The sequence below is a fragment of the Anolis carolinensis genome, chromosome 5 (genome assembly GCF_035594765.1).
Source record: "Anolis carolinensis isolate JA03-04 chromosome 5, rAnoCar3.1.pri, whole genome shotgun sequence".
Classification (NCBI taxonomy): Eukaryota; Metazoa; Chordata; class Lepidosauria; order Squamata; family Dactyloidae; genus Anolis; species Anolis carolinensis.
The window spans coordinates 104,775,116-104,795,525 of NC_085845.1; the positions used below are offsets into that span (position 1 = coordinate 104,775,116).

The 20,410-nt window shown below is 39.2% G+C and overlaps 1 protein-coding gene across 3 annotated transcripts in view; it reads right to left on the minus strand.

The window, feature by feature from the left end:
- The window catches only part of slc2a9 (solute carrier family 2 member 9), a 108,518-nt gene that overhangs the window by 35,958 nt on the left and 52,150 nt on the right, over positions 1-20,410 (minus strand). For all 3 annotated transcript variants that reach the window (XM_008115897.3, XM_008115896.3, XM_008115898.3), the window contains 6 exons: positions 16,704-16,802; positions 9,994-10,154; positions 8,127-8,251; positions 4,501-4,646; positions 1,689-1,821; positions 604-791 (listed from right to left, as the gene is read on the minus strand). In XM_008115897.3, coding sequence (XP_008114104.2) covers positions 604-791; positions 1,689-1,821; positions 4,501-4,646; positions 8,127-8,251; positions 9,994-10,154; positions 16,704-16,802 — 852 coding nt within the window. The remainder of the gene's footprint in view (positions 1-603; positions 792-1,688; positions 1,822-4,500; positions 4,647-8,126; positions 8,252-9,993; positions 10,155-16,703; positions 16,803-20,410) is intronic.

The window sequence follows — 20,410 nt, forward strand, 5'->3', positions numbered from 1 at the left end:
TCAAGTTCGCCACCCTGTCTTGTATCCCGAAGAAGGGGCCCAACTTCAGGAGGAAAAGGTGTGATCTTATAGAGTCTCCAAATTTTTTCTTTCTAAAAACCTTATCTTATGAGGCTGTAATTGTAGGATAGCAGTGGAATTTATTATGCAGTATCATTCCTCTCCTGTATTTTTTCCCCAGTAGAAAAACCTCATGTGATAAGTCCCTTAACACTTGTCCATTGAGATGCCATCAACCACATGGTGTACTCTAATAGGTATCATTTTGCTTTTTAAATCAGCCAGCAAAAGGAAGCCAAATTCATACTGGGACCATGGCATGGGATTTTCAACCTTTTCCTGCTGTTGGAGTTTTGGAAGAAACTTTGGGGCATTGCACCTGCTATTTGAATGGAGTAAAAAAAATGACAGTGGCATTCAAGGGCAATGCATATGATTATCGTAATTCATGTGTACTTTTAAGCTCAGATAAGCTGTCATAAAAGTATTGCTTAAACATTCTCAAGATCTTCAAACATTACAGCAAAGCTTAGCATAAATCTTCTAAGAGATATCTTCCATAAATGCTGAAAAGTCCAACACCATAGCAACATGGTTACTTACAGCATTGAGGCCACAGAGCTGGTAGCAGGCCATGGTTACAACTACAGTCAGTATCTGCCATCGCTTGCTGCTATCACACAGCAGCTGAAAGATGGAAGCTACTTGGATATTTCTCTGCAGTCGACTTTCTTCCAAAACCTCTTCTATTTCATATGACACATCAGATTTCCCAAGGAAGGTCTGAAATGCTGTAAAGCCACAATGGAAACATTTGTTTATAATGCAAATTGTTGCTGTGTGCAAAAAGTGGCATTAGTCACACTGAATGAACATTATTACATTATTAATATTATTTTTTTCGTGTCAGGAGCAACTTGAGAAACTGCGAGTTGCTTTTGGTGTGAGAATTGGCCATCTGAAAAGACATTGTCTAGAGAATGCCCGGATGTTTGATGTTTTACCATCCTTGTGGGAGGCTTCTCTCATGTCCCTGTATGGAGCTGGAACTGACAGAGGGAGCTCATCCGCGCTCTCCCCGGGTTGGGTTTGAACTGGCAACCTTCAGGTCAGCAACCCAATCTTTAAGTTAGCAGTCTACCGACACAAGGGTTTAACCCATTGCACCACTGGGCCAGTATTAATATTATATTAATATTATATAATTATTATATTACCATATATATTTCATTGTATATTATACTGGCCAGTACTATAGAAGAGAAACATTGACCACAATCTAAGATGCACCATGAATGAATGAATGATCACAAACTTAATTAAATAAATGGCTCCAAGTTAATTGAGAAAGAAAAATGAGGTGTGGTCACAAAGCTATTGTGCAGATAATAATGAAAGAATGGACTGCACATGAAATATATGGGTCTTGGGTGCAATTTAGAATTGTTGAAAGAACAGGCCATCAAAAACAGCAGGAGATGCTGTACAAATTCCCACACATAGAGTAGTTAATTGGCTGTCTTATAACAGAGACAAAATTACATTAAGTGTGAAGCAAGTAATTTTTACATCAGACATTCCTCGTGCTAAAGAAAATGACTGCAAAAGAAAAGCACTCTTGTCCCTTCAAAAGGGTTTTTTAAAGCTACATGAAATATGAAATGAAAGGTAATACAAGGATGCCGAACCTTTTTCTGCTGCTTTTGGGTCATGTTTTTCAAGCAAAAGAAAGCGAGGACTTTCTGGGAGAAAGGGCAAGACCACAAGCTGGAGGACTGATGGGGCAATAATCATTCCAAATAAGTAGGGCCACAGGGATTCCTATAATGAAAGTCAATGTAAAGTCTTAATACAACTGTAATAACAAGCAAACAGAAACTTACCATTGTCAATAATTCAGTTGCACAACACTTGCTTCATTCACATGCTGAAGGCTCATTTGCTGTGAATTTCCAAGTTTTTTTAAGGGATTGAGACTATCATATGGCAAGGCTAAGATCTACATCAGTGGTTACCAACCTTTATTTTGACCAGGGACCACTCTCCAACATACGTACCAAAAGGGTTACGAATAAATTTTTGGTCAACTTTAGATTCAGGTTGGTTATTTGGGGTGCTGATTCAGAAATTGCATTGGATAACCACATCAGCTCTAGTTATTGAAACAGAACATATGCCATCCAGCAGTCACCATCTGCTCACCCATAGAAAACCATATTTAATAATCTAGAGCTGATGTGGTCTATCCAATGCAATTTTCTGAATCAGCACCCCAAATAACCTCAGGAACAGGCCTAAAAACGATGACACCAAAAAGCCACATGGAATGGTTCCACTCAAGGAGAGGGAGGAGGAGGAGAAGCAGCGTCAGGAGGCTTGTTGTCCCACCTTTCGTGGTTAGTCAGACTCTCCCCTCTCGACATCCCCATTGCCTCGGCACTATAAGAGGGTTTTGCGAGATCAATCGCTCTCGTTGCAACGGTGTAGTAACGGTGAGGCCATGGATGATATTTTAGTTCTTGGGGATCACTGGTGGTCCACAGACCACAGACTGGGAACCACTGATCTACATGAAGCCTTGGAGGGACAATGCCATTCACAGTGAATCCTGCTGAGGCATACAGAACCATTCAGTATAAGAATAAGATTCGAGTTTCTGTCTAGGATTTTTTTAAATTGTGGTGCTAGACATCCATAAATCCTACTGTGTTGTCTCATAATATGGAGATTAAATAGCTTTGACAATGATTAGCCAGATTGATGGAGAATGGGTCTCTCAAAAACTACATTATGTAACAAAACTTGAAAAAAATCTGTCCCTGGTTTGAAAGTGTTAATTCCTGTTTAATTGTGTAGTACTTCCTTTGAAGATAGTGGTGATACTCCAGAAACTTTGTTTTTGCGGCCGTCACAAACTATGTTTGTGAGATATTCATTGAAAAACTATAGCAAAATGTGCTGCAAGATATCCCACAAAAACAAAGTTTTTGCAGTTTAATAAACTTTTTTCCATATTTTATGATAGAACCAATTAGGAAGTGATATTTATAACTCAGGAAAAATGTATTACATAGTACTATGAGCAAAATGGCAATTTTATCATCAGAGTCAGTATGGTTATGAATACAAATTCCTATATATGAGAAGAAGGCAGTTTTCTTTATGCCCTCCTGTGAGATTCCAAGAACCAATTGTTGGAAAAAGATTAGTCAGCACCTGATATAGAAGTCCAGTTCAAGTGGGCATGGCTTTACTGTTGGATATAGTAAGGTGTTCTCAGTTTGGTATTGCCTTAGCAAATGTTTAAATAACCTGCGAACTGTACTGATTTTGTAGTAATACTGTTTTTACTCTTCCCCCCAAATTTTTCTGAATCCTGTTTTTCTTTCTGAGAGGCAATCTATCTCAGAATTTTATATCTAAAATATATTTACATGTTTAACAGCTTTGAGATACACTTAATGGGAAATTACTGAGTGTTTTAGTCAATTTAAAGTAGAATTACATATGTGTGCCAGGGGCAACAATTAGACAATATCTCATATTCTATCATAAAATCATAGAGATGGAAAAGACTGCATGGATCATCCAGTCCAACCCTCTGCCATGCAGGAAAAGAACAATCAAAGAACCACCAACAGATGGCCACCTAGCCTGTTTTTGTTTTATTGTATCAGAAGCGACTAGAGAACATGCTGCAAGTCGCTTCTGGTATGAGAGAAAAGGCTACCTACAGAGACGTTGCCTAGGGGATGCTGGGATATGTTAGCTGAGAGACTTCTTTCATGTCCCCGCAAGCTAGAGCTGTCAGACGGGAATTCACCCCATCTTGTGGATTCGAACTGGCAACCTTCAGGTCAGCAGTTCTGCCGGCACAAGGGTTTAACTCATTGCCTTTGTTTAAAAGTCTCCAAAGGAATTTCCATCACATTCTGCGGCAGAGAGTTCCAATGTTGAACAGCTCTTATGGTCAGTAAGGTCTTCCTAATGTTCAGGTGGAATCTCCTTTCCTGCAGTTTGAATGAATTTCTCTGAGTCTTAGGACCCTTCCACACAGCTGTATAAAATCCACAATGAACTTGATTATATGGCAGTGTGGAGTCCAGGCCCTTCCAGACAGTCCCTATATCCCAGGATCTGATTCCAGGTTTTCTACTTTAAACTGGATTATCTGACTCCGCACTGCCAGATACTCTGGGCTAAACAGAAAACCTGGAATCAGATCCTGGGATATAGGGCTTGCCTGGAAGGGCCCATAGGTAACCCAGTTCAAAGCAAATATTGTGGCTTATCTGCCTTGATATTCTGGGCTATATGGCTGTGTGGGAAGGCTCCTAGTGTCCAGGGCATCAGAAGACAAGCCTGGTCCTTCTTCCTTATGACAGATTTGTAAACATTATTTACTCATTTCTATTTATAGCTTTGAAGTTAACTTAATCAACAGTGTTACAGTAACTCAGCTGTCTTGAAATATAGTAATGTCTGATGTAGGATACAAACCTTCCCAAATATTTCAGGTAGCCCCAAAACCTGTCCAGTGAAGACACCAACACAGATGAAGATCGCTGTAATTTGCCCTAAGGAGCCACGGATCTGTTTAGGAGATATTTCACTCAAATACATTGGAAGGGCACTCAGAGATACACCTATGAAAGGAAATAGAAGGAGAAAAATAATGTATTAGTAAAAAAAGCAAAAACTAATGAGCATTCGTAATGCATATTTATTAAACTTTGAATAGGGAGTTCTTAAGATTATGGTTCAATTGTGAAAACCAAAAGCTAGATGGATGAACAATTGGAACTATCTATGGGATAATAAGACTCTGTTAGATCAGTGGTTCTCAGCCTGGGGTCCCCAGATGTTTTGGCCTTCACCTCCCAGAAATCCTAACAGCTAGTAAACTGGTTAGGATTTCTAGGAGTTGTAGGCCAAAACACCTGGGCACCCACAGGTTGCAAACCACTGTGTTAAATGATATGATAAATTGGTTAAGAATGAAAGCTGTGAGCTATGAAATCACTGGTTGCAAAACAGCCATCCTTCCCAACACAAATTCATAAAACAAGCAAGTCATCCATGCTCTTGCAGCATCTTAAATTTAGGTATATAAGGAAATGATAGTTCTGAATGTATGGTTGAGATCTGTGATAGGACTGATTGGGTGGATACAATTAAATTTGATCCAAATAAGGTAAGAGTTGAGTGTAATGGGGTCTCATAATTTCTGTGAACAGGTTTGTTGGGATATATATATATATATATATATATATATATATATATCCTAGAGAAAATTGCAATGTTCTGAAAGGATCAGGTTTTGAGCCAATCAAGCATTGCTCCTGAAATCCTGAGTATTAATCCTGACATCAAGTGTCTATTTATTATTATTGTTACTTAGTATTTCTACAGCATTAGTTAGGTAGGTACATGGAACTTCAGGAAGAAAATGTCTAACATGTTTACATTTTAACACAGGGAAACAACCGCTACAGCCAAGTATAGGCTACTGTCATTCATACTTTCCAGATTTAATTCATGTGCTAAAGACTGTATGGAAATAACATCCACCCCAAAATGCTGCCTCTTGATTACTAATGTGGTAGAATAAATGTTCTTACAGCACTTTTACTTGTTAGATTAATTTTTGGGATGAATTCAAGATTTTGGTTTTAACATTTAAAGCCCCAAATTACATGGCTTCCAATGTTGTCAAGAAATATCTTCTTCTATATGAATTTACTGCTTCATCCTGATACTCAAGACTACTCCATGAGGTCCCTTTTAGTTCAGGCTACACAAGAAGCAGACCTTTTGAGCTGTGGCCCAAGTGAAAAGTTCATGTGGCCCATTCTTTACTGGCTTTTCAGATATAGTTTTGGATTATATATACACAGTTAGCCTTCCACATTCACTGGGAGTAGGGAAAAGGTGATTCAAGAAAACACTATTTTTGTACTTGAGAGAATACCTCTCTAGGGGTGCATCTTGACAAGGCAGTTATCTTGATGCTGATTCAGATCGGGTTTAGGAACTGCGTGGCAGCTACACCATCAGCCCTAAACTAGCCCTAAGTGAAATCTTTATGCCACTGTCTGGCCACCACCCAAACTTTGTCCCCCTCTAACTTTTCTTAGTGATTTCTTTTTGTGTCAGGAGTGACTTGAGAAACTGGTATTCAGAATACTATTTAATGGGTGAAGAGAGCAAATCTGTGGCCCTCTAATGCTGCTGTAGTAATCGTGTGATAGGAGCTGGAATCCAGCAGGCCTGAAGGATCACAGAGAAAAAAATGTAGTATTTTCAATCTATAATTCAAAATGTTTTATATCTGTTTTAGGACTATCTCCATGCTAGTTGGAAGATGTAGATTTAAATTACAATTCAGCTATAGCCTGGCTGGAGAGCCTTTATGGAAGCTGCAATCGTAAGTCCAAGTTTATTCGATGCTTAGACCATAGGTCTTTCACATACAAGGCAAACAAACAAATACATGAAAAACAGATTATTAAATACAATATAAAATACACCATTAAAATCTTATGTAAATCATTAAAATGCTACATATATCAATGGCAAGATGTGCCCTTAGAATACTGCATAAGGTACTGCATAGGTGTATTTTATATTGTATTTAATAATCTGGTTTTCATGTATTTGTTTGTTTGCCTTATATGTGAAAGACCTATGGTCTAAGCATCGGATAAACTTGGACTTACAAAAACTTGGACTTGAGAAACTGCAAGTCACTTCTGGTGTGACAGAGTTGGCTGTTTGCAAGGATGTTGCCCAGGGGATGCTCAGATATTTTATCATCCCGTGGGAGGCTTTTCTCATGTCCCCACATGGGAAGCTGGATCTGACAGATGGAAGCTGACTCTGTTCCCCGGATTCAAACTGCCAACCTTTCAGTCCTGCTGGCACAAGGGTTTAACCCATTGTATCACCGGGGGCACCTTCCTTACAGATTCCTGGTGGGCACTAAAATGATATCAGACACTGGGCCAATTATGATGATATCCAGTGTGCTGGGCAGATGACAGAGGAATCCCTCTTATGAACTCCCCAGAGTGCTGGATATTATAATTCCAGGAATGTCTGCTTCAACTTAAAGGGGATAAGGCAGGTGCCATCCTCTTTCCCCAGGCTTCAGCCTAGTAAAGTGTGATGGCATTTAATCAACTGTGCTACTTTACAAAAGTTGATTAGACAGGTCCAAAGTCACTAGATAATCCAGCACTCTGGGAAAGTTCCAGATTATCCTGTGACTTCAGATAAAGTGGGTCAATGCTATGGTATGCTGGGTCAGCTCCCTGCATTGTATAATGACCAGAGCTGATCCAGCTCCCTTGTGGAGAAAATAACATATCAAGATGTGCCCTACATGTTCCAGCAGGACTTCTGGTGGACGTGGGCCACAAAATTGTGCTGGAGAACTTAGAAATCGCTAGAGAGAACATGCTAATTCAAATCGGCCAAAGCCAAACCCACAAATAAGGAGGGTCAACTGTAGTTGAATTAATATGTAGGGTACTTCTGCTCTGATTATTTTTTGTTTTTGCAATTGTTTTGTTTTGTTTGCAGCTTGGAAATTTTTACTGGAAAGTGTTATAACAAATATCTATATTTACACAGAATATGGGGTAATACTACAGTGGGCCCTGGTGTCTATTGAGGTTCAGTTCCAGAGTTCCCTCCCTGTAATAACCAAATTCTGTGAATGCTCAAGTCCCATTATATACTATGGTGCAGTACAATGGTTTCCCAGGGAGAATATTCCATTGCTTACTTACAATACTTTTTTGAGTATTAATATTTATGTAGGCAAATAAGCACCATCTTCAAATAAGAAGCGTGTAAGGCACAGCTACCTACTGAGGCATAAAGCCTACGCTAGAAGACTGATTATAATGATGGTGCTGGGATTCTCATCTGCAGAGTTTGGCACTCAAATTCTGACCTCAAACACCCCTTTCAATTTTTTCTTCTGTAACTGAAATAGTCAACACAGAAGAGAGATGAAGGCTAAAATACACTTTCCCTGCCACCCAAATCAAGGCAGAGTTTATATATGCCGGAGAAAAAGATGCGTCTGAATTGGTAGAAGAGCCCTTTCTGAACCGTACCTCCATCAATGCCCATTATGAATCGACCTACAATCATCATTTCCATGAAACCTGCCAGATGAGAGAATGCCATCAACAATGCAGCCACAATGGCGAATATATTGTTTAGCAGCAGCGTTCGTTTTCTGGAAGGAAATAAACTATATTTCACACACATATTGCATGGTTACAGCACCACCTAGCAAATACCATAAGAAACTACAGTCATTATAAGTGATATGACAAAAGAGATGAAAACCTAACATCCATAATGTCAAAAAGGCACATTGTAAAAGCATGCTGCTCAGTATTATAGAATGACGTTATGCATGGCATTCCAACGCATAGCATGGCCTCAAGATCCCCAATCACCTCTGCTTGGATGCATTGTCCCTTTCAGCTAGCCCATTTTTTATCGTTTCAGAAGCAAATTGAGAACATACTGCAAGTCGATTCTGGTGTCAGATAATTGGCTGTTTTCAAAGATATTGCCCAGGGGACACACAGATGTGTTCCCATCCTGCTGGGAGGTTTCTCATATGTCCCTGCATGGGAAGCTAGTTCTGCAGGTTCACCTATAGAAACCTTGTTATGACTTTTACTGCCTCTAGATAGGGGCCATGGTGGCACAATGGGTTAAACCCTTGTGCTGGCTGAACTGCTGACCTGAAGGTTGATGGTTCAAATCTGCGAGACAGAGTGAGCTCTCGTCTGTCAGCCCTAGCTTCCGATGCAAGGACACAAATCTCTCAATACGGCAGATCTAGTTGTATGACCAAGTACAAAATCAATTCTGATAGAATGGACTTCCTCCAGATATTCGATAACACATACTATGCAAATACATCTCTTGGATACCAAGGACTTGCTCATGTTTTTCCTGAAAAATCCAGTATTTTTGCCTTCTATACTGTGTAAAATTGTTAGTTGTTCTTTAAAGAGAGGACATACACAGATAAATCAAAGTTTTTAACCTAAGTTTTATCTGGACATCAATGCTGAAAAGATCCCAGATAGCATGGTTGTGGAAGACTTCTCGCTGAGATCTTGAGTGCTGCAAAGAGTTCTTGATGAGATCTTGGAACAGATTACATTTGTCTTGGGATATCATGACACTCTATCTTTCATATACAGTAGAATCTCACTTATCCAAGCCTCGCTTATCCAAGTTTCTGGATTATCCAAGCCATTTTTGCAGTCAATGTTTTCAATATATCATGATATTTTGGTGCTAAATTCGTAAATACAGTAATTACAGCATAACATTACTGTGTATTGAACTACTTTTTCTGTCAAATTACATAATGTTTTGTTGCTTAATTTGTAAAATCATAACCTAATTTGATGTTTAATAGGCTTTTCCTTAATCTCTCCTTATTATCCAAGATATTCGCTTATCCAAGGTTCTGCCGGCCCATTTAGCTTGGATAAGTGAGACTCTACTGTATTCAGACTTTTTATCAAACAATATTGTCATGTGCTGATGGGAAAGCTAGCATTTCAAGTATTTTGTCACAGACATGTTGCAATTCAGTCCAAAATGACAGATTTGGCCCCAAGATTGATTCCCTACAGTTTCAATTAACAATGTATAAAAGATGACTTGGTCTTTTGTCTATTGTTAACAGAAACAATACAATAAGAAGTTACCTTATTCTGAAAGTCAAACCTTAAATCGTATTGAAGAAGCAGCATGACAAATTTTCATATTAAAAATCACTTACCCTTCTTTTGGAAAGGAAGTGCAGGCTTTTAAAAATGGAACTTTTTATTTAAGTTTTAAACATGCCAAGTATATTATCTTTTTAGTAATATGATGAATAAAAATCCAAAGAAATCAGATATATATACCACACAGCATATACTGTATATGACCATACGTGCTTACCGCCCAAAATACTTGACAGTTGGGGTAACAATTAAGGCTCCCACAAGTCCACCGATAGCAAAAATGGAAACAGATATAGTCCAGAACAAGGTAACTGATTGTTCTGTCATTGACTGGTTATATCTTCTTTCCCAAGTTTCATTGTAAAATTTCTTGATGAACTAAAAGAAAAGGAAAAGAAACAGAGAGAAAAATGAATGGCAAAAAGTGCTGCACAGTTTTAAAAAAGGTGACAGCTATCTCATATTTATTAACAGGCCATTTTAACCTTCAGTAAATTACTTATCCTGGTTAACAATTTGCCAATGTATGAGGGTTTTAAACCAAGAAGCTATATGCTGCTGTTGTTGTGTGTCTTCAAATTATTTCCACCATAAGGCAAACTTATCATGCGGGTTTTTTGGCAAGATCTGTCCAGAGAGGCTTTTCCTTTGCCTTCCTCTGAAGTCAGTGGAGTACTTGCCCAAGGTCACCCAGCGGATTTCCATGGTGAAGTGGGGATCTGAACCCTGGTTCCCAGGACTGAAGTCCAATACTCAAATCACTCCACCATGCTGCCTCTCTAAGGAGTCACTAGTAAATATGACTTTATAATAAATAAGGAGCTATTTAGAAGAGTATATTAATTATGATTTTGGGGAAGGTTATGTAATGCATTAGATTAAAAACAACAGATTAGTAAATTGCAAAGTTTTATGGGCTGACAATGATTAAACTCCTCCGGGCATTAGCAGCAGCTACTCTGACTACATCATTCTAAATGCTTGTTTTAAAAACTGTTCCAAAAATAACACCAGGAAATTGCTGCAAAACAAAAGTGGAAAATTTCAAATGATTTGTTATATTCAGATTTCAGCTAGAGTATAATGCCACTTTTCTTTAAAAAGGGAATGCTTAAAAAAATTGCACAGCTAGAAGAAAAACAGGACTGGATTACAGTTTGTGAAAGAGACTCTAGGGATTCTGTAAACTAAGGGCCCTTCTACACATGCCCTAAAATGCAGAAGGAAATGGGATAAATGGGTGGTGGTGGCGACAAAATGATGTTTCATGTAAATGCACACTGATTCGGATTAACAGCTGAAAAACACGTGTTAAAATGGTCTGCATAAAACTCGATTTTGGCCAAAAATGTGTATGTTCACATTACTGTATATCCCTGCAGTCAAGGAAAAAATGTGATTTCGTTTGTATATCCTGGTGAGACATGCTCCAGTGCATGTGCACATTTTAAAATCCTGAAACATCTGATCAGGGCTGTAAACAAATGGAGCTACAAGCACACAGGTGGCTAAACTGGAAGCAGAAATCTAAAGCAATTGCAATGAGAACTCTCTGCAACCACTCCTTTGTTATGATGTTTATGAAATTAAACAGAGTTTCAATTTACAATAAGGTGAGGAGCGATATTAAAACATTTGTATGTGTGCACATTTAGATATCCGCATGAGCGCATATGAGGTCCAATGCATCTTGGAGTCAATTTTTTAAAAAATAAACTTCCATTGGATGTCTCTTTCCATCTTGTGAATTTCTAAAATCTGCTACAAACAAAGGTATCAGAATGGCGGAGAACCGTTTACTGGAACGTACAGGTCTATGTTTGGACTTGCTGTCAGTCCTGTAACCTTTTGACTCATTTATTTGACCCGCATTTTGACGCTGTCTGGAAGAGTCCTAAGAGTTCTGGTTGATTTTACAAACACACTGGTTATGGACAGGCTGTTAAGGACAGATGGGATCACCTTCCCCCTCCATCACAATATCACTAAATACTATTGCAGCAGAAAAGACATCTACTATCACAATATCATAGATATATGAACAGAACTCCATATGAAGTCATCCATGAATTTGGTCCACAAACCCAGCCAGCTTAGTAAATTGGTGACAATTAAACAAAGATTAGGAGGAGGAAAGAGATCTCTTCTGTGTGTATGAGTGTGTGTGTGTGTTTTTTTTGTATGGACAGACCTTTGAAAAGTTTGTAAGAGCTTCCAAGTACCATAGTTGATCCAAACTATTCTAACAATGGGAAGAATCCAACAGGAACAATGCAAATGGTTAAGTAATGCATGTATATATTTGAGTCTCAAAAGCTGACTTTGCAAAATGTTTTCCCCAAATGGAATAGTGGGAAAATTACATGTAATTAATTTAATCAAGCTCGGTGACCACAAGTTATATACTTTGGATCACCTCCGGAAAAGAACACAGTCATACAATAAAGTGCAGTTTCTTGTACAGAAGCATAAATGATAGGACTGCACTTCGGTTTATGTTGTGAGTCATTTTGGGCTCCAAGATAGGATAAAAGTGGGTTAAATATTGAATAAAGAAATACTTCTTCTGCATACTATTCCCTCACTTCACATTTTAAGAGGAATGCAGCCATGGTCATGGACAGTGTAACTGGACTGGGAGCAAAACTCCTCTGGCTATGTTCCCTTCAGTACAAGTGATGTATCTATGCTCGTAGGGTCTATTCATACTGTAGAATGAAGGCGGTTTGACACTACTTTAATTGCCATGACTCAAACTATGAAATCATGAAAATTGCAATTTTATAAGTTCTTTAGGGGTGGCGGTGGCACAATGGGTTAAACCCTTGTGCTGCTGAACTTCTGACCTGAAGGTTGGCAGTTGAAATCCATGGGACAGGGTGAGCTCCCTCTGTTAGCCCTAGCTCCTGCCAACCTAGCAGTTTGAAGACATGCAAATGTGAGTAGATTAAAAGATAGTGCTTCGATGGGAAAAGGCAACAAGATGCTCCAAGCAGTCTTGCTGGCCACACAACCAAGAAGTGTCTACAGACAATGCAGGCTCCTCAGCTTGGAAATAGAGAAAAGCACTCCCCCCAGATCCAGAGATGAGCACCGCCTTCAGAGCTGTGTATTTATGACTCATTGTATGTCATTGTAACAAGGCATTCAATGTTTGCCTGTGTCTGTTTATATGCTGTAATCCCCACAGGGAGGAGAGTGGAATATAAATAAAGTGATGTTGTTGTTGTTATTATTATTTTATTGTATGACACAGCAAACAAGAGACATGCTGGATTTCATATCACAAAATTACAAGTCGAACACTTCCCAAGTGTCTAGGACTGTGTGATGTATTTTCGGATGATGCATGCAGATCCCAGTAGGGTGGCCTTTTGCAGTTGGCAGATCGTAATTTTGTCAATGTCTATTGTTTCCAAATGCCGGCTGAGATCTTTTGGCATTATTATTGTTATTATTATTATTATTATTTAGCCTACTCTGACAAAGAGTGTGGGTACCTCAGCAGACTATAAATGACAACATTCCATAGCATCAAGCCATGGTGGTTAGAGGAATATCAAACTGCATTAATTCTAGAGTAGATGCACCCAAAATCTGCCAGTTATCAGAAGCTTATTTAACCAATGCTTGCCTTATTTCGTGGGCTTATTTCCTCCTCCTGCCATCAACTATACTGGTATGATATGCATCTAGGATCCCAGCTCTATTCCTCCTCCCCGCAACGTCCTGTATCACATTTACTTTATCATACATATAGAAGAGTGTGTTAGGTCATTTTCTCTGTATAAATGTACCGCCAGTGCCAACTGGGTTGATTGCTGAACCATGTAATGGGCTTAACCAATGAACAAAGTGCAAGTAATGGGGTCAAAGGTGTGAAATAAACACAGATCCACGGTGACTAATTCCAATATTCCACCCGAGCAGCAATGAAAATACATCAGAAAGAGCTGCCAACTGTACTTTTGCCAAAATGTGTCTTAAGCTTTATGATAACAAATGCTGTACTGATTGATTTTCACCTGGAAAATGCTTATCTATTTTTTTTTCCAAATATCATACTGCACTACTATCATGCTACATTTTATGATTGTCTAGCTTTTTGGGAAGGTCTAAATATTTTCTACAGGTATTTTTTTTCTTTTTTTCATTCAAATATTCCATGCATGAGATATGGTTTTTCCAATGTAGAATCATATCTCACATCAGAAGCAACTTGCAGTATGTTCTCAAGTCACTTTTGACACAATTAAAAAAAAGCCCCCATCTGCAACACACTACCTCTAAGCACTGCTTCAAAAAGCAAGAATGGAGCAACACTACTAGTCACACTTCAATATCTATGACAACATGACCTGATTCCTACTGTGTTTCCCCGAAAATAAGACAGTGTTTTATATTAATTTTTGCTCCCAAAGATGCTCTAGGTCTTATTTTCTAGGGATGTCTTATTTTTCCATGAAGAAGAATTCACAGTTATTGTTGAACAAAAAAAAAGAACATTTATTATATACTGTACAGTAGTTGTCATTACAAACCAGCATAACCAAACAAACTGGGGCCGGGCTGTGGTGCAGGCTGGAGAACAGCCTGCTGCAATAAATCACTCTGACCATGAGGTCATGAGTTCGAGGCCAGCCCGTGGTGGGGTGAGCACCCATCAATTAAAAATAAAATATAGCCCCTGCTCGTTGCTGACCTAGCAACCCGAAAGATAGTTGCATCTATCAAGTAGGAAATAAGGTACCACTTATAAAAGTGGGGAGGTAAGTTTAACTAATTTACGACATTGGAATGAGGAAGTGCCATCAGAGTGGATGATGAAGCAGCTGCTCCCCCCTGTGGCCAGAATCAAACATCCCCTTAGGAGAAGGTTAAATTGCCTCTGCGTCTGTCTGTCTCTGTCTCGGTTCAATGTGTTTATGGGCATTGCATGTTTGCCCTATATGTATATAATGTGATCCACCCTGAGTCCCCTTCGGGGTGAGAAGGGCGGAATATAAATACTGTAAATAAATAAATAAATAAACAAACTGTGAATCCTATCAAGAATTTCTTGTTACTACCATTATTTCCATGTATTTCCATCTGTTTTATATAAATTGTTGTTTTGTAGATTGTTTTATATGAATTGTTGTTTTTACATTGTTTTTAGGCATTGAATTTTTGCCTATTTATTGTAAGCCTCTTTGAGTCCCCTCAGGGAGAAAGGCGGGGTAAAAGTGATGTAAATAAAATAAATAATACAACACTCTATAGTATGTACATTTACCAATCCTGCATGCTCTGGTGTTCTGTTCGGCGGGAATGCTTCCAAATAAAAACGTTGCTAGGTCTTACTTTCGGGGGAGGCCTTATATTTAGCAATTCAGCAAAACCTCTAATAGGTCTTATTTTCTGGGGATGTCTTATTTTAGGGGAAACAGGGTAGTAGTCACAAGCTGAAATGCCAAAAAACACAGCTGCAGAAGCAAAAGATCCACAGCATCTTGGAGATTAAGTACTAGAAGGACAGGTCTGGCTACAATGTTTCACACCTTAATTACCAGGAGCTGTCTGCAAAATGTGTCTGGAGGCTATGGCTCAAACTAAATGTGTGAACCAGACAATTATCAGGTGAGTATTTAACAAATGCTACCGGTCTTGCAGTGGCATTTGCTTTCAAGCTTCCAGATAGCTTTCAAGTTCAATTCAAGGTATTGTTTTTGACTTTAGAAGTTGTGCATGGCCTTGTAGGTCAAAGAAGTCTACCTTCTTCCTTGTGAGCTGCTAAAAGTGGACATATTAAGTGAACCTTGTTGTATGTTCCCCCAACCCCAAGAGATTCGGGTACAGACAGATGACTTTCTTTGTAGCAAATCTCAACTATGGAATTCCCTTCCAAGAGATGTTAAGCTGGCTCCATCACTTTTGAGTTTGGTTAGGTAAGACTGTATGCCTACGTGTCCTGGGCACCAGATCTCTTACAACATTGTGTATTTGTTGGTAGTTATCCAAGTACTAACCAGTTCTGATTGTGCTGATCTTCCAAGATCAGATGAGGAAAGGAATTGGCAAGCTATATCAGATTATTCCTTGCCTAAGAATAATATAATAATAATAATAATAATATACTTTCTTTATTATCTGCTCTATCTCCCTGAGGGGACTAAGGGTGGGGACCCAAGAAAGCCCTATGAAACTTATAGGTAAGCAATAAGTAGACAGGCAACTTGAAGGGAAGCATACACACAAATCTAAGACTGTACCATGGCATGGCCTTTAGTCTTAAAACTAGGGTGGTGCCTGTTTTAACTCTTTCCGGTTTTTAAATTTTTGAAATAAGTCGTTTTACTGTTCAAGTCGCATTAAATGGTGAAATAAAAAGGTGTCCCTTATATAAAATGGCAAAATCAAGGTTTTCTTTGTGGAATATTTTTGGGAATATTATCGACCATGGATGGTTGATTCTGTGGATACAGAAGGCCAATTGTACAGTATCCTCTCTCTGTGTTACACACAATCACATGGAATAGTATTAGAGATAAATAACTTCCATGTAATTCTGAGCATTAAACTATCACATGGAGCAACAAATTATTTCCCCTTCTGTTACTACTAAATGGATACAGCTAAAACTGATCTCTAACATGGGAAGATTTGTGTTAACAGTGTCGTCGACTGGACTTTATTTTTTAGACTGCACAAATTTCAACGACAGAAACACAGCATGGACCTTTAGATGAAATTATTTGATCTTGTAGAAACCAAGAAAGCAAAAAACAAAACAAAAAAAACCCCAAAAACAAAAAAAAACAAAAAAAACCCAACCCCCCCCCCCAAAACCAAAACAAAACCACACCTAATTATAATTGTAACAATAAAGCTTCAACTGGATAGACTTGCAGTGGATACAGTAGTTTTTAAAAGCACTAATTCACTCACCACGGCTGGAGCATTCACTACAGAAAGATTGTAACCATACAGAAAGGATGATCCAAAGGCTCCAGCCACAGAAGCAACAATAAGGCTACGAGACCAGTCCTGAAATGAAAAGAAAAAGTACTGTACTCAAGTCTTTTAAATATTTTAGCTTTGAAGTACTGTTTCAGAAATATATAATCAATCTTTATTTTTAACTCGCCCTCTCTCCCCGAAGGGACTCAGGGCGGCTTCCAAAAGCAAACATTCTATGCCATGCACAGTTATAATAATTAAACATTTACACATAAAATTAAATGAGATTTGACAATTTTGGCTAAAAAGGTGTAAATTGATCAATCAAGCGTCATAGGCAGGTATGTAGCTGAGGGGGGGGTTGAGGGGCTTCACCCCCCCCCGCCCCCAATTCTCAGGGTGGTCTGCGAGAAGAGAGTGAAAAGTGTGTCTAGAAGTTTAATGACAGACCAGAGACTTAGTGGATTAGCAATGATTTCCATCCATTAGGACATTACTATCAAACCAGAAAAAGTAATTGACAAAATGGCTGGGGAGAAGAAAAGAAGATTGTTGCTGTAAAGTAAAAAATAAGTCAAAAAGTATTCTAAACATTTTGTTAATGAAAGTAAATAAATAAGATTCATTATTTAAACTGTTATGTTTATTCATATCATGATCTGATCACCATGCTCAATATATCGCATATGCATGGGGGTATTGGGATAACGATACAAAAGGTTTGCTAGGGTAGATCCTCTCTCGCTCAGACTCAGCCCCCCACCCCCCGAATCACATCCTGGCTACGGGCCTGGTCATAGGTATTACCAGTTACATGGCAATTGTCAACTTCGTCTGCCAGGATGGAATCAATGATATTATTCATCCTCCTCTCCATAGGCCAGCGAACAGAAATACATTTTAGTTCTTTCTTAAATGAGAGGAGTGAGAGAGCTGTTCTGAGTTCTTTTGGGAGGAAGTTCCAGGGGAAAGGATGACCACATAGAAGGCCCCTCTCTGTTCCCACCAGCTGCGCCTGAGACGGGAGTGGGACCGAGAGGAGGACCCCCTCTGATGACTGCAGGGTTCAAACAGTTTTGTAAAGGGGGATGCGGGTTGTCAAATAGTCTGGGCCCGAACCGTTTAGGGTTTTATAGGTAATGACCAGCACTTTGTATTTGGCCCGAAGCAAATCGGCAGCCAGTGGAGCTGCCACAACATGAGGGTTGTCTGCTCCCTGTGTGGCACTCCAGATAGCAATCTGGCTGTCGATCTTTGAACAGTTGCAGCTTCTGAACTATCTTCAAAGGCAGTCCCACATAGACAGCATTGCAGTAGTCCAAACGGGATGTGACTAAAGTGTGTCTCAAAGTACGGGCACAGCTGGTGCACAAGTTTTAATTGTGCAAAGGTCTCCTGGTCACTGACGACACCTGGGGTTCCAGGGTTCAGGAGCACCCCCAGACTACGAATCTGGTCTTTAGAGGGAGTGTGAACCCATCCAACACAGGCTGTAATCTTGCACCCTGACCCACCTTCCGGCTGACCAGGAGCACCTATGTCTTGTCTAGATTTAATTTCAAATTGTTTGCCCTCATGTAGTCCATTATTGATGACAGGCACCAGTCCAGCATCAGGACAGTATCCTTGGCTTTAGATGGAAAGGAGTAATAGAGTTGGGTGTCATCTGCATAAATCTGACACAAAACTCCATAACTCTGGATGATCTCTCCTAGAAGTTTCATGTAAATGTTGAACAGCATGGAGGACAGAACTGAACCCTGAGGGACCCCACAAGCCACAGGCCACGGAGTCGGACAGGAGTCCACCAGGTCCACTATCTGGGTTCATCCCTCCAGGAAAGACCTGAGTTACTGCAAGACAGAGCCCCCAAGCCAGATCCCGGAGAGGCGGCTCAGAAGGATAACATGATTGATGGTATCGAAAGCCGCTGAGAGTTTTAGGAGAACCAGAAGAGACACACTCCCCGTCTAGTTCTCTTCGTAGATCATCCACCAAGTCAACCAACGCTGTCTCAGTCCCAAAATTGGGCCTGAAACCAGATTGAAATGGATCCAGATAATCGGTTTCATCCAAGAAACTTTGGAGCTGGGAGGCTACCACCTTCTCTTGCCCAGGAAGGAGAGATTTGATATTGGCCAATATTTGTAAAATCGAGTGGGATCCAGTGCTGGTTTCTTTAATAATATAGACCAGAAAAGCACCTTAAAATCCAATGTAAATTTTTATTATTGCATATATCTGAAACTTAAATGCCTTCAGTTCATTGAAATAGTTAAAGGTGGCTTTTTGATATAACAGGAATTGATGTAGTCCTCTTGTAATGTGATTGTGCAAGCACAGTGGTATGGAAATAAACTTTAAAGTGCAGGTCTTCATTGTGAGAGCCCCTATAATGACATACCCCATGGAATCCAAAAATAGGGATAGCTTTATTTCTCTCTATTTTTTAAATAACAACATTGACAACAACTTCTTGAAATTTTCATTTCTACCATAAACAAGACATCTTTTTTGCAAGAAATCCTTCAAAAGTGTCTCCTTAAAGACATATTCATTTCAAACTGTTAATAATCAAAAGCTTCGGTTAATTACTCAACCAACTGCTGCTTGTGAATATTATTTTACAAGAAATATTTAAACAACGTTTAATGTAGTGAATATTTAGAGTTTCCTCAAGGGTAGAAGACCCAGCAAGCATTTCTGTTCACAAGACTTCTGCCAAGTGCAATTAATGTGAGATTTTCCCTCATCTGCTACCGTCCGTTTCAATAGCTATCTTGAACACCACACAGTTTCTTGTTATTAAGTTGTGACATAAAACACACAAAGGTTTTATGCCACAACTTTTATGAATTGTGGCATCAATACAGAAATAAAGATACAGTTTCTCTTAATTTGTGCTCAGAGAATACAGAATTCTGTCTATATCAGTGGTTCTCAACCTGTGAGTCTCCAGGTGTTTTGGCGTATAACTCTCAGAAATCCCAGCCAATTTACCAGGTGTTAGGATTTCTGGGAGTTGAAGACCAAAACATCTGGGGACCCACAGGTTGGGAACCACTGGTCTATATCATTACTCTTATCGATTCTAGGTGTGGGCAAAGTGCAGGTTCCATGCTGTGTGTGGCCCCTGCTGCTGTTTTTGTGGCCCTGTAATCATTTTCTTTGTCTAAAAATGATATCTAGGCATTATGGAAGACATTTCCGCCATATCTGGAGCCTTCCTGGACACCCTAGATGGCAAAGCAGTTGTTTGTAAAAATTTTCTTTCTTTTGCAAAAAGAAAAAAAAATCCAAACTGCCGCCTAGGGCATTAAAAGCTCAAAAATATTGTATTTAGGAAGCAGGCATGGTTGAGGTGTAGCCATTAAGTTCTCCTGGGGGGAGCAATGTGAAAACCCTTGCCTTACATAGTTATCTATTCCTGTTTTAGAGCTGTAAAACATGCTCAGGATTCTTGGCTTCATGACTTCAGTTTACAGTTGGCTCTCCATATTTGCCGGTTTCACCTTTCTGGATTTGATTCTTCATGGATTTAATTAATATTTTCTCAATAATAATAATAATAATAATAATAATAATAATAATAATAATAATAATAAATTTTATTTATTACTTGGCTCTCCTGATGACTCGGGGTGGGTACTGTTCCGTCCCCCAGGACGATGGTTTGCCTTACCTATTGGTCGTTT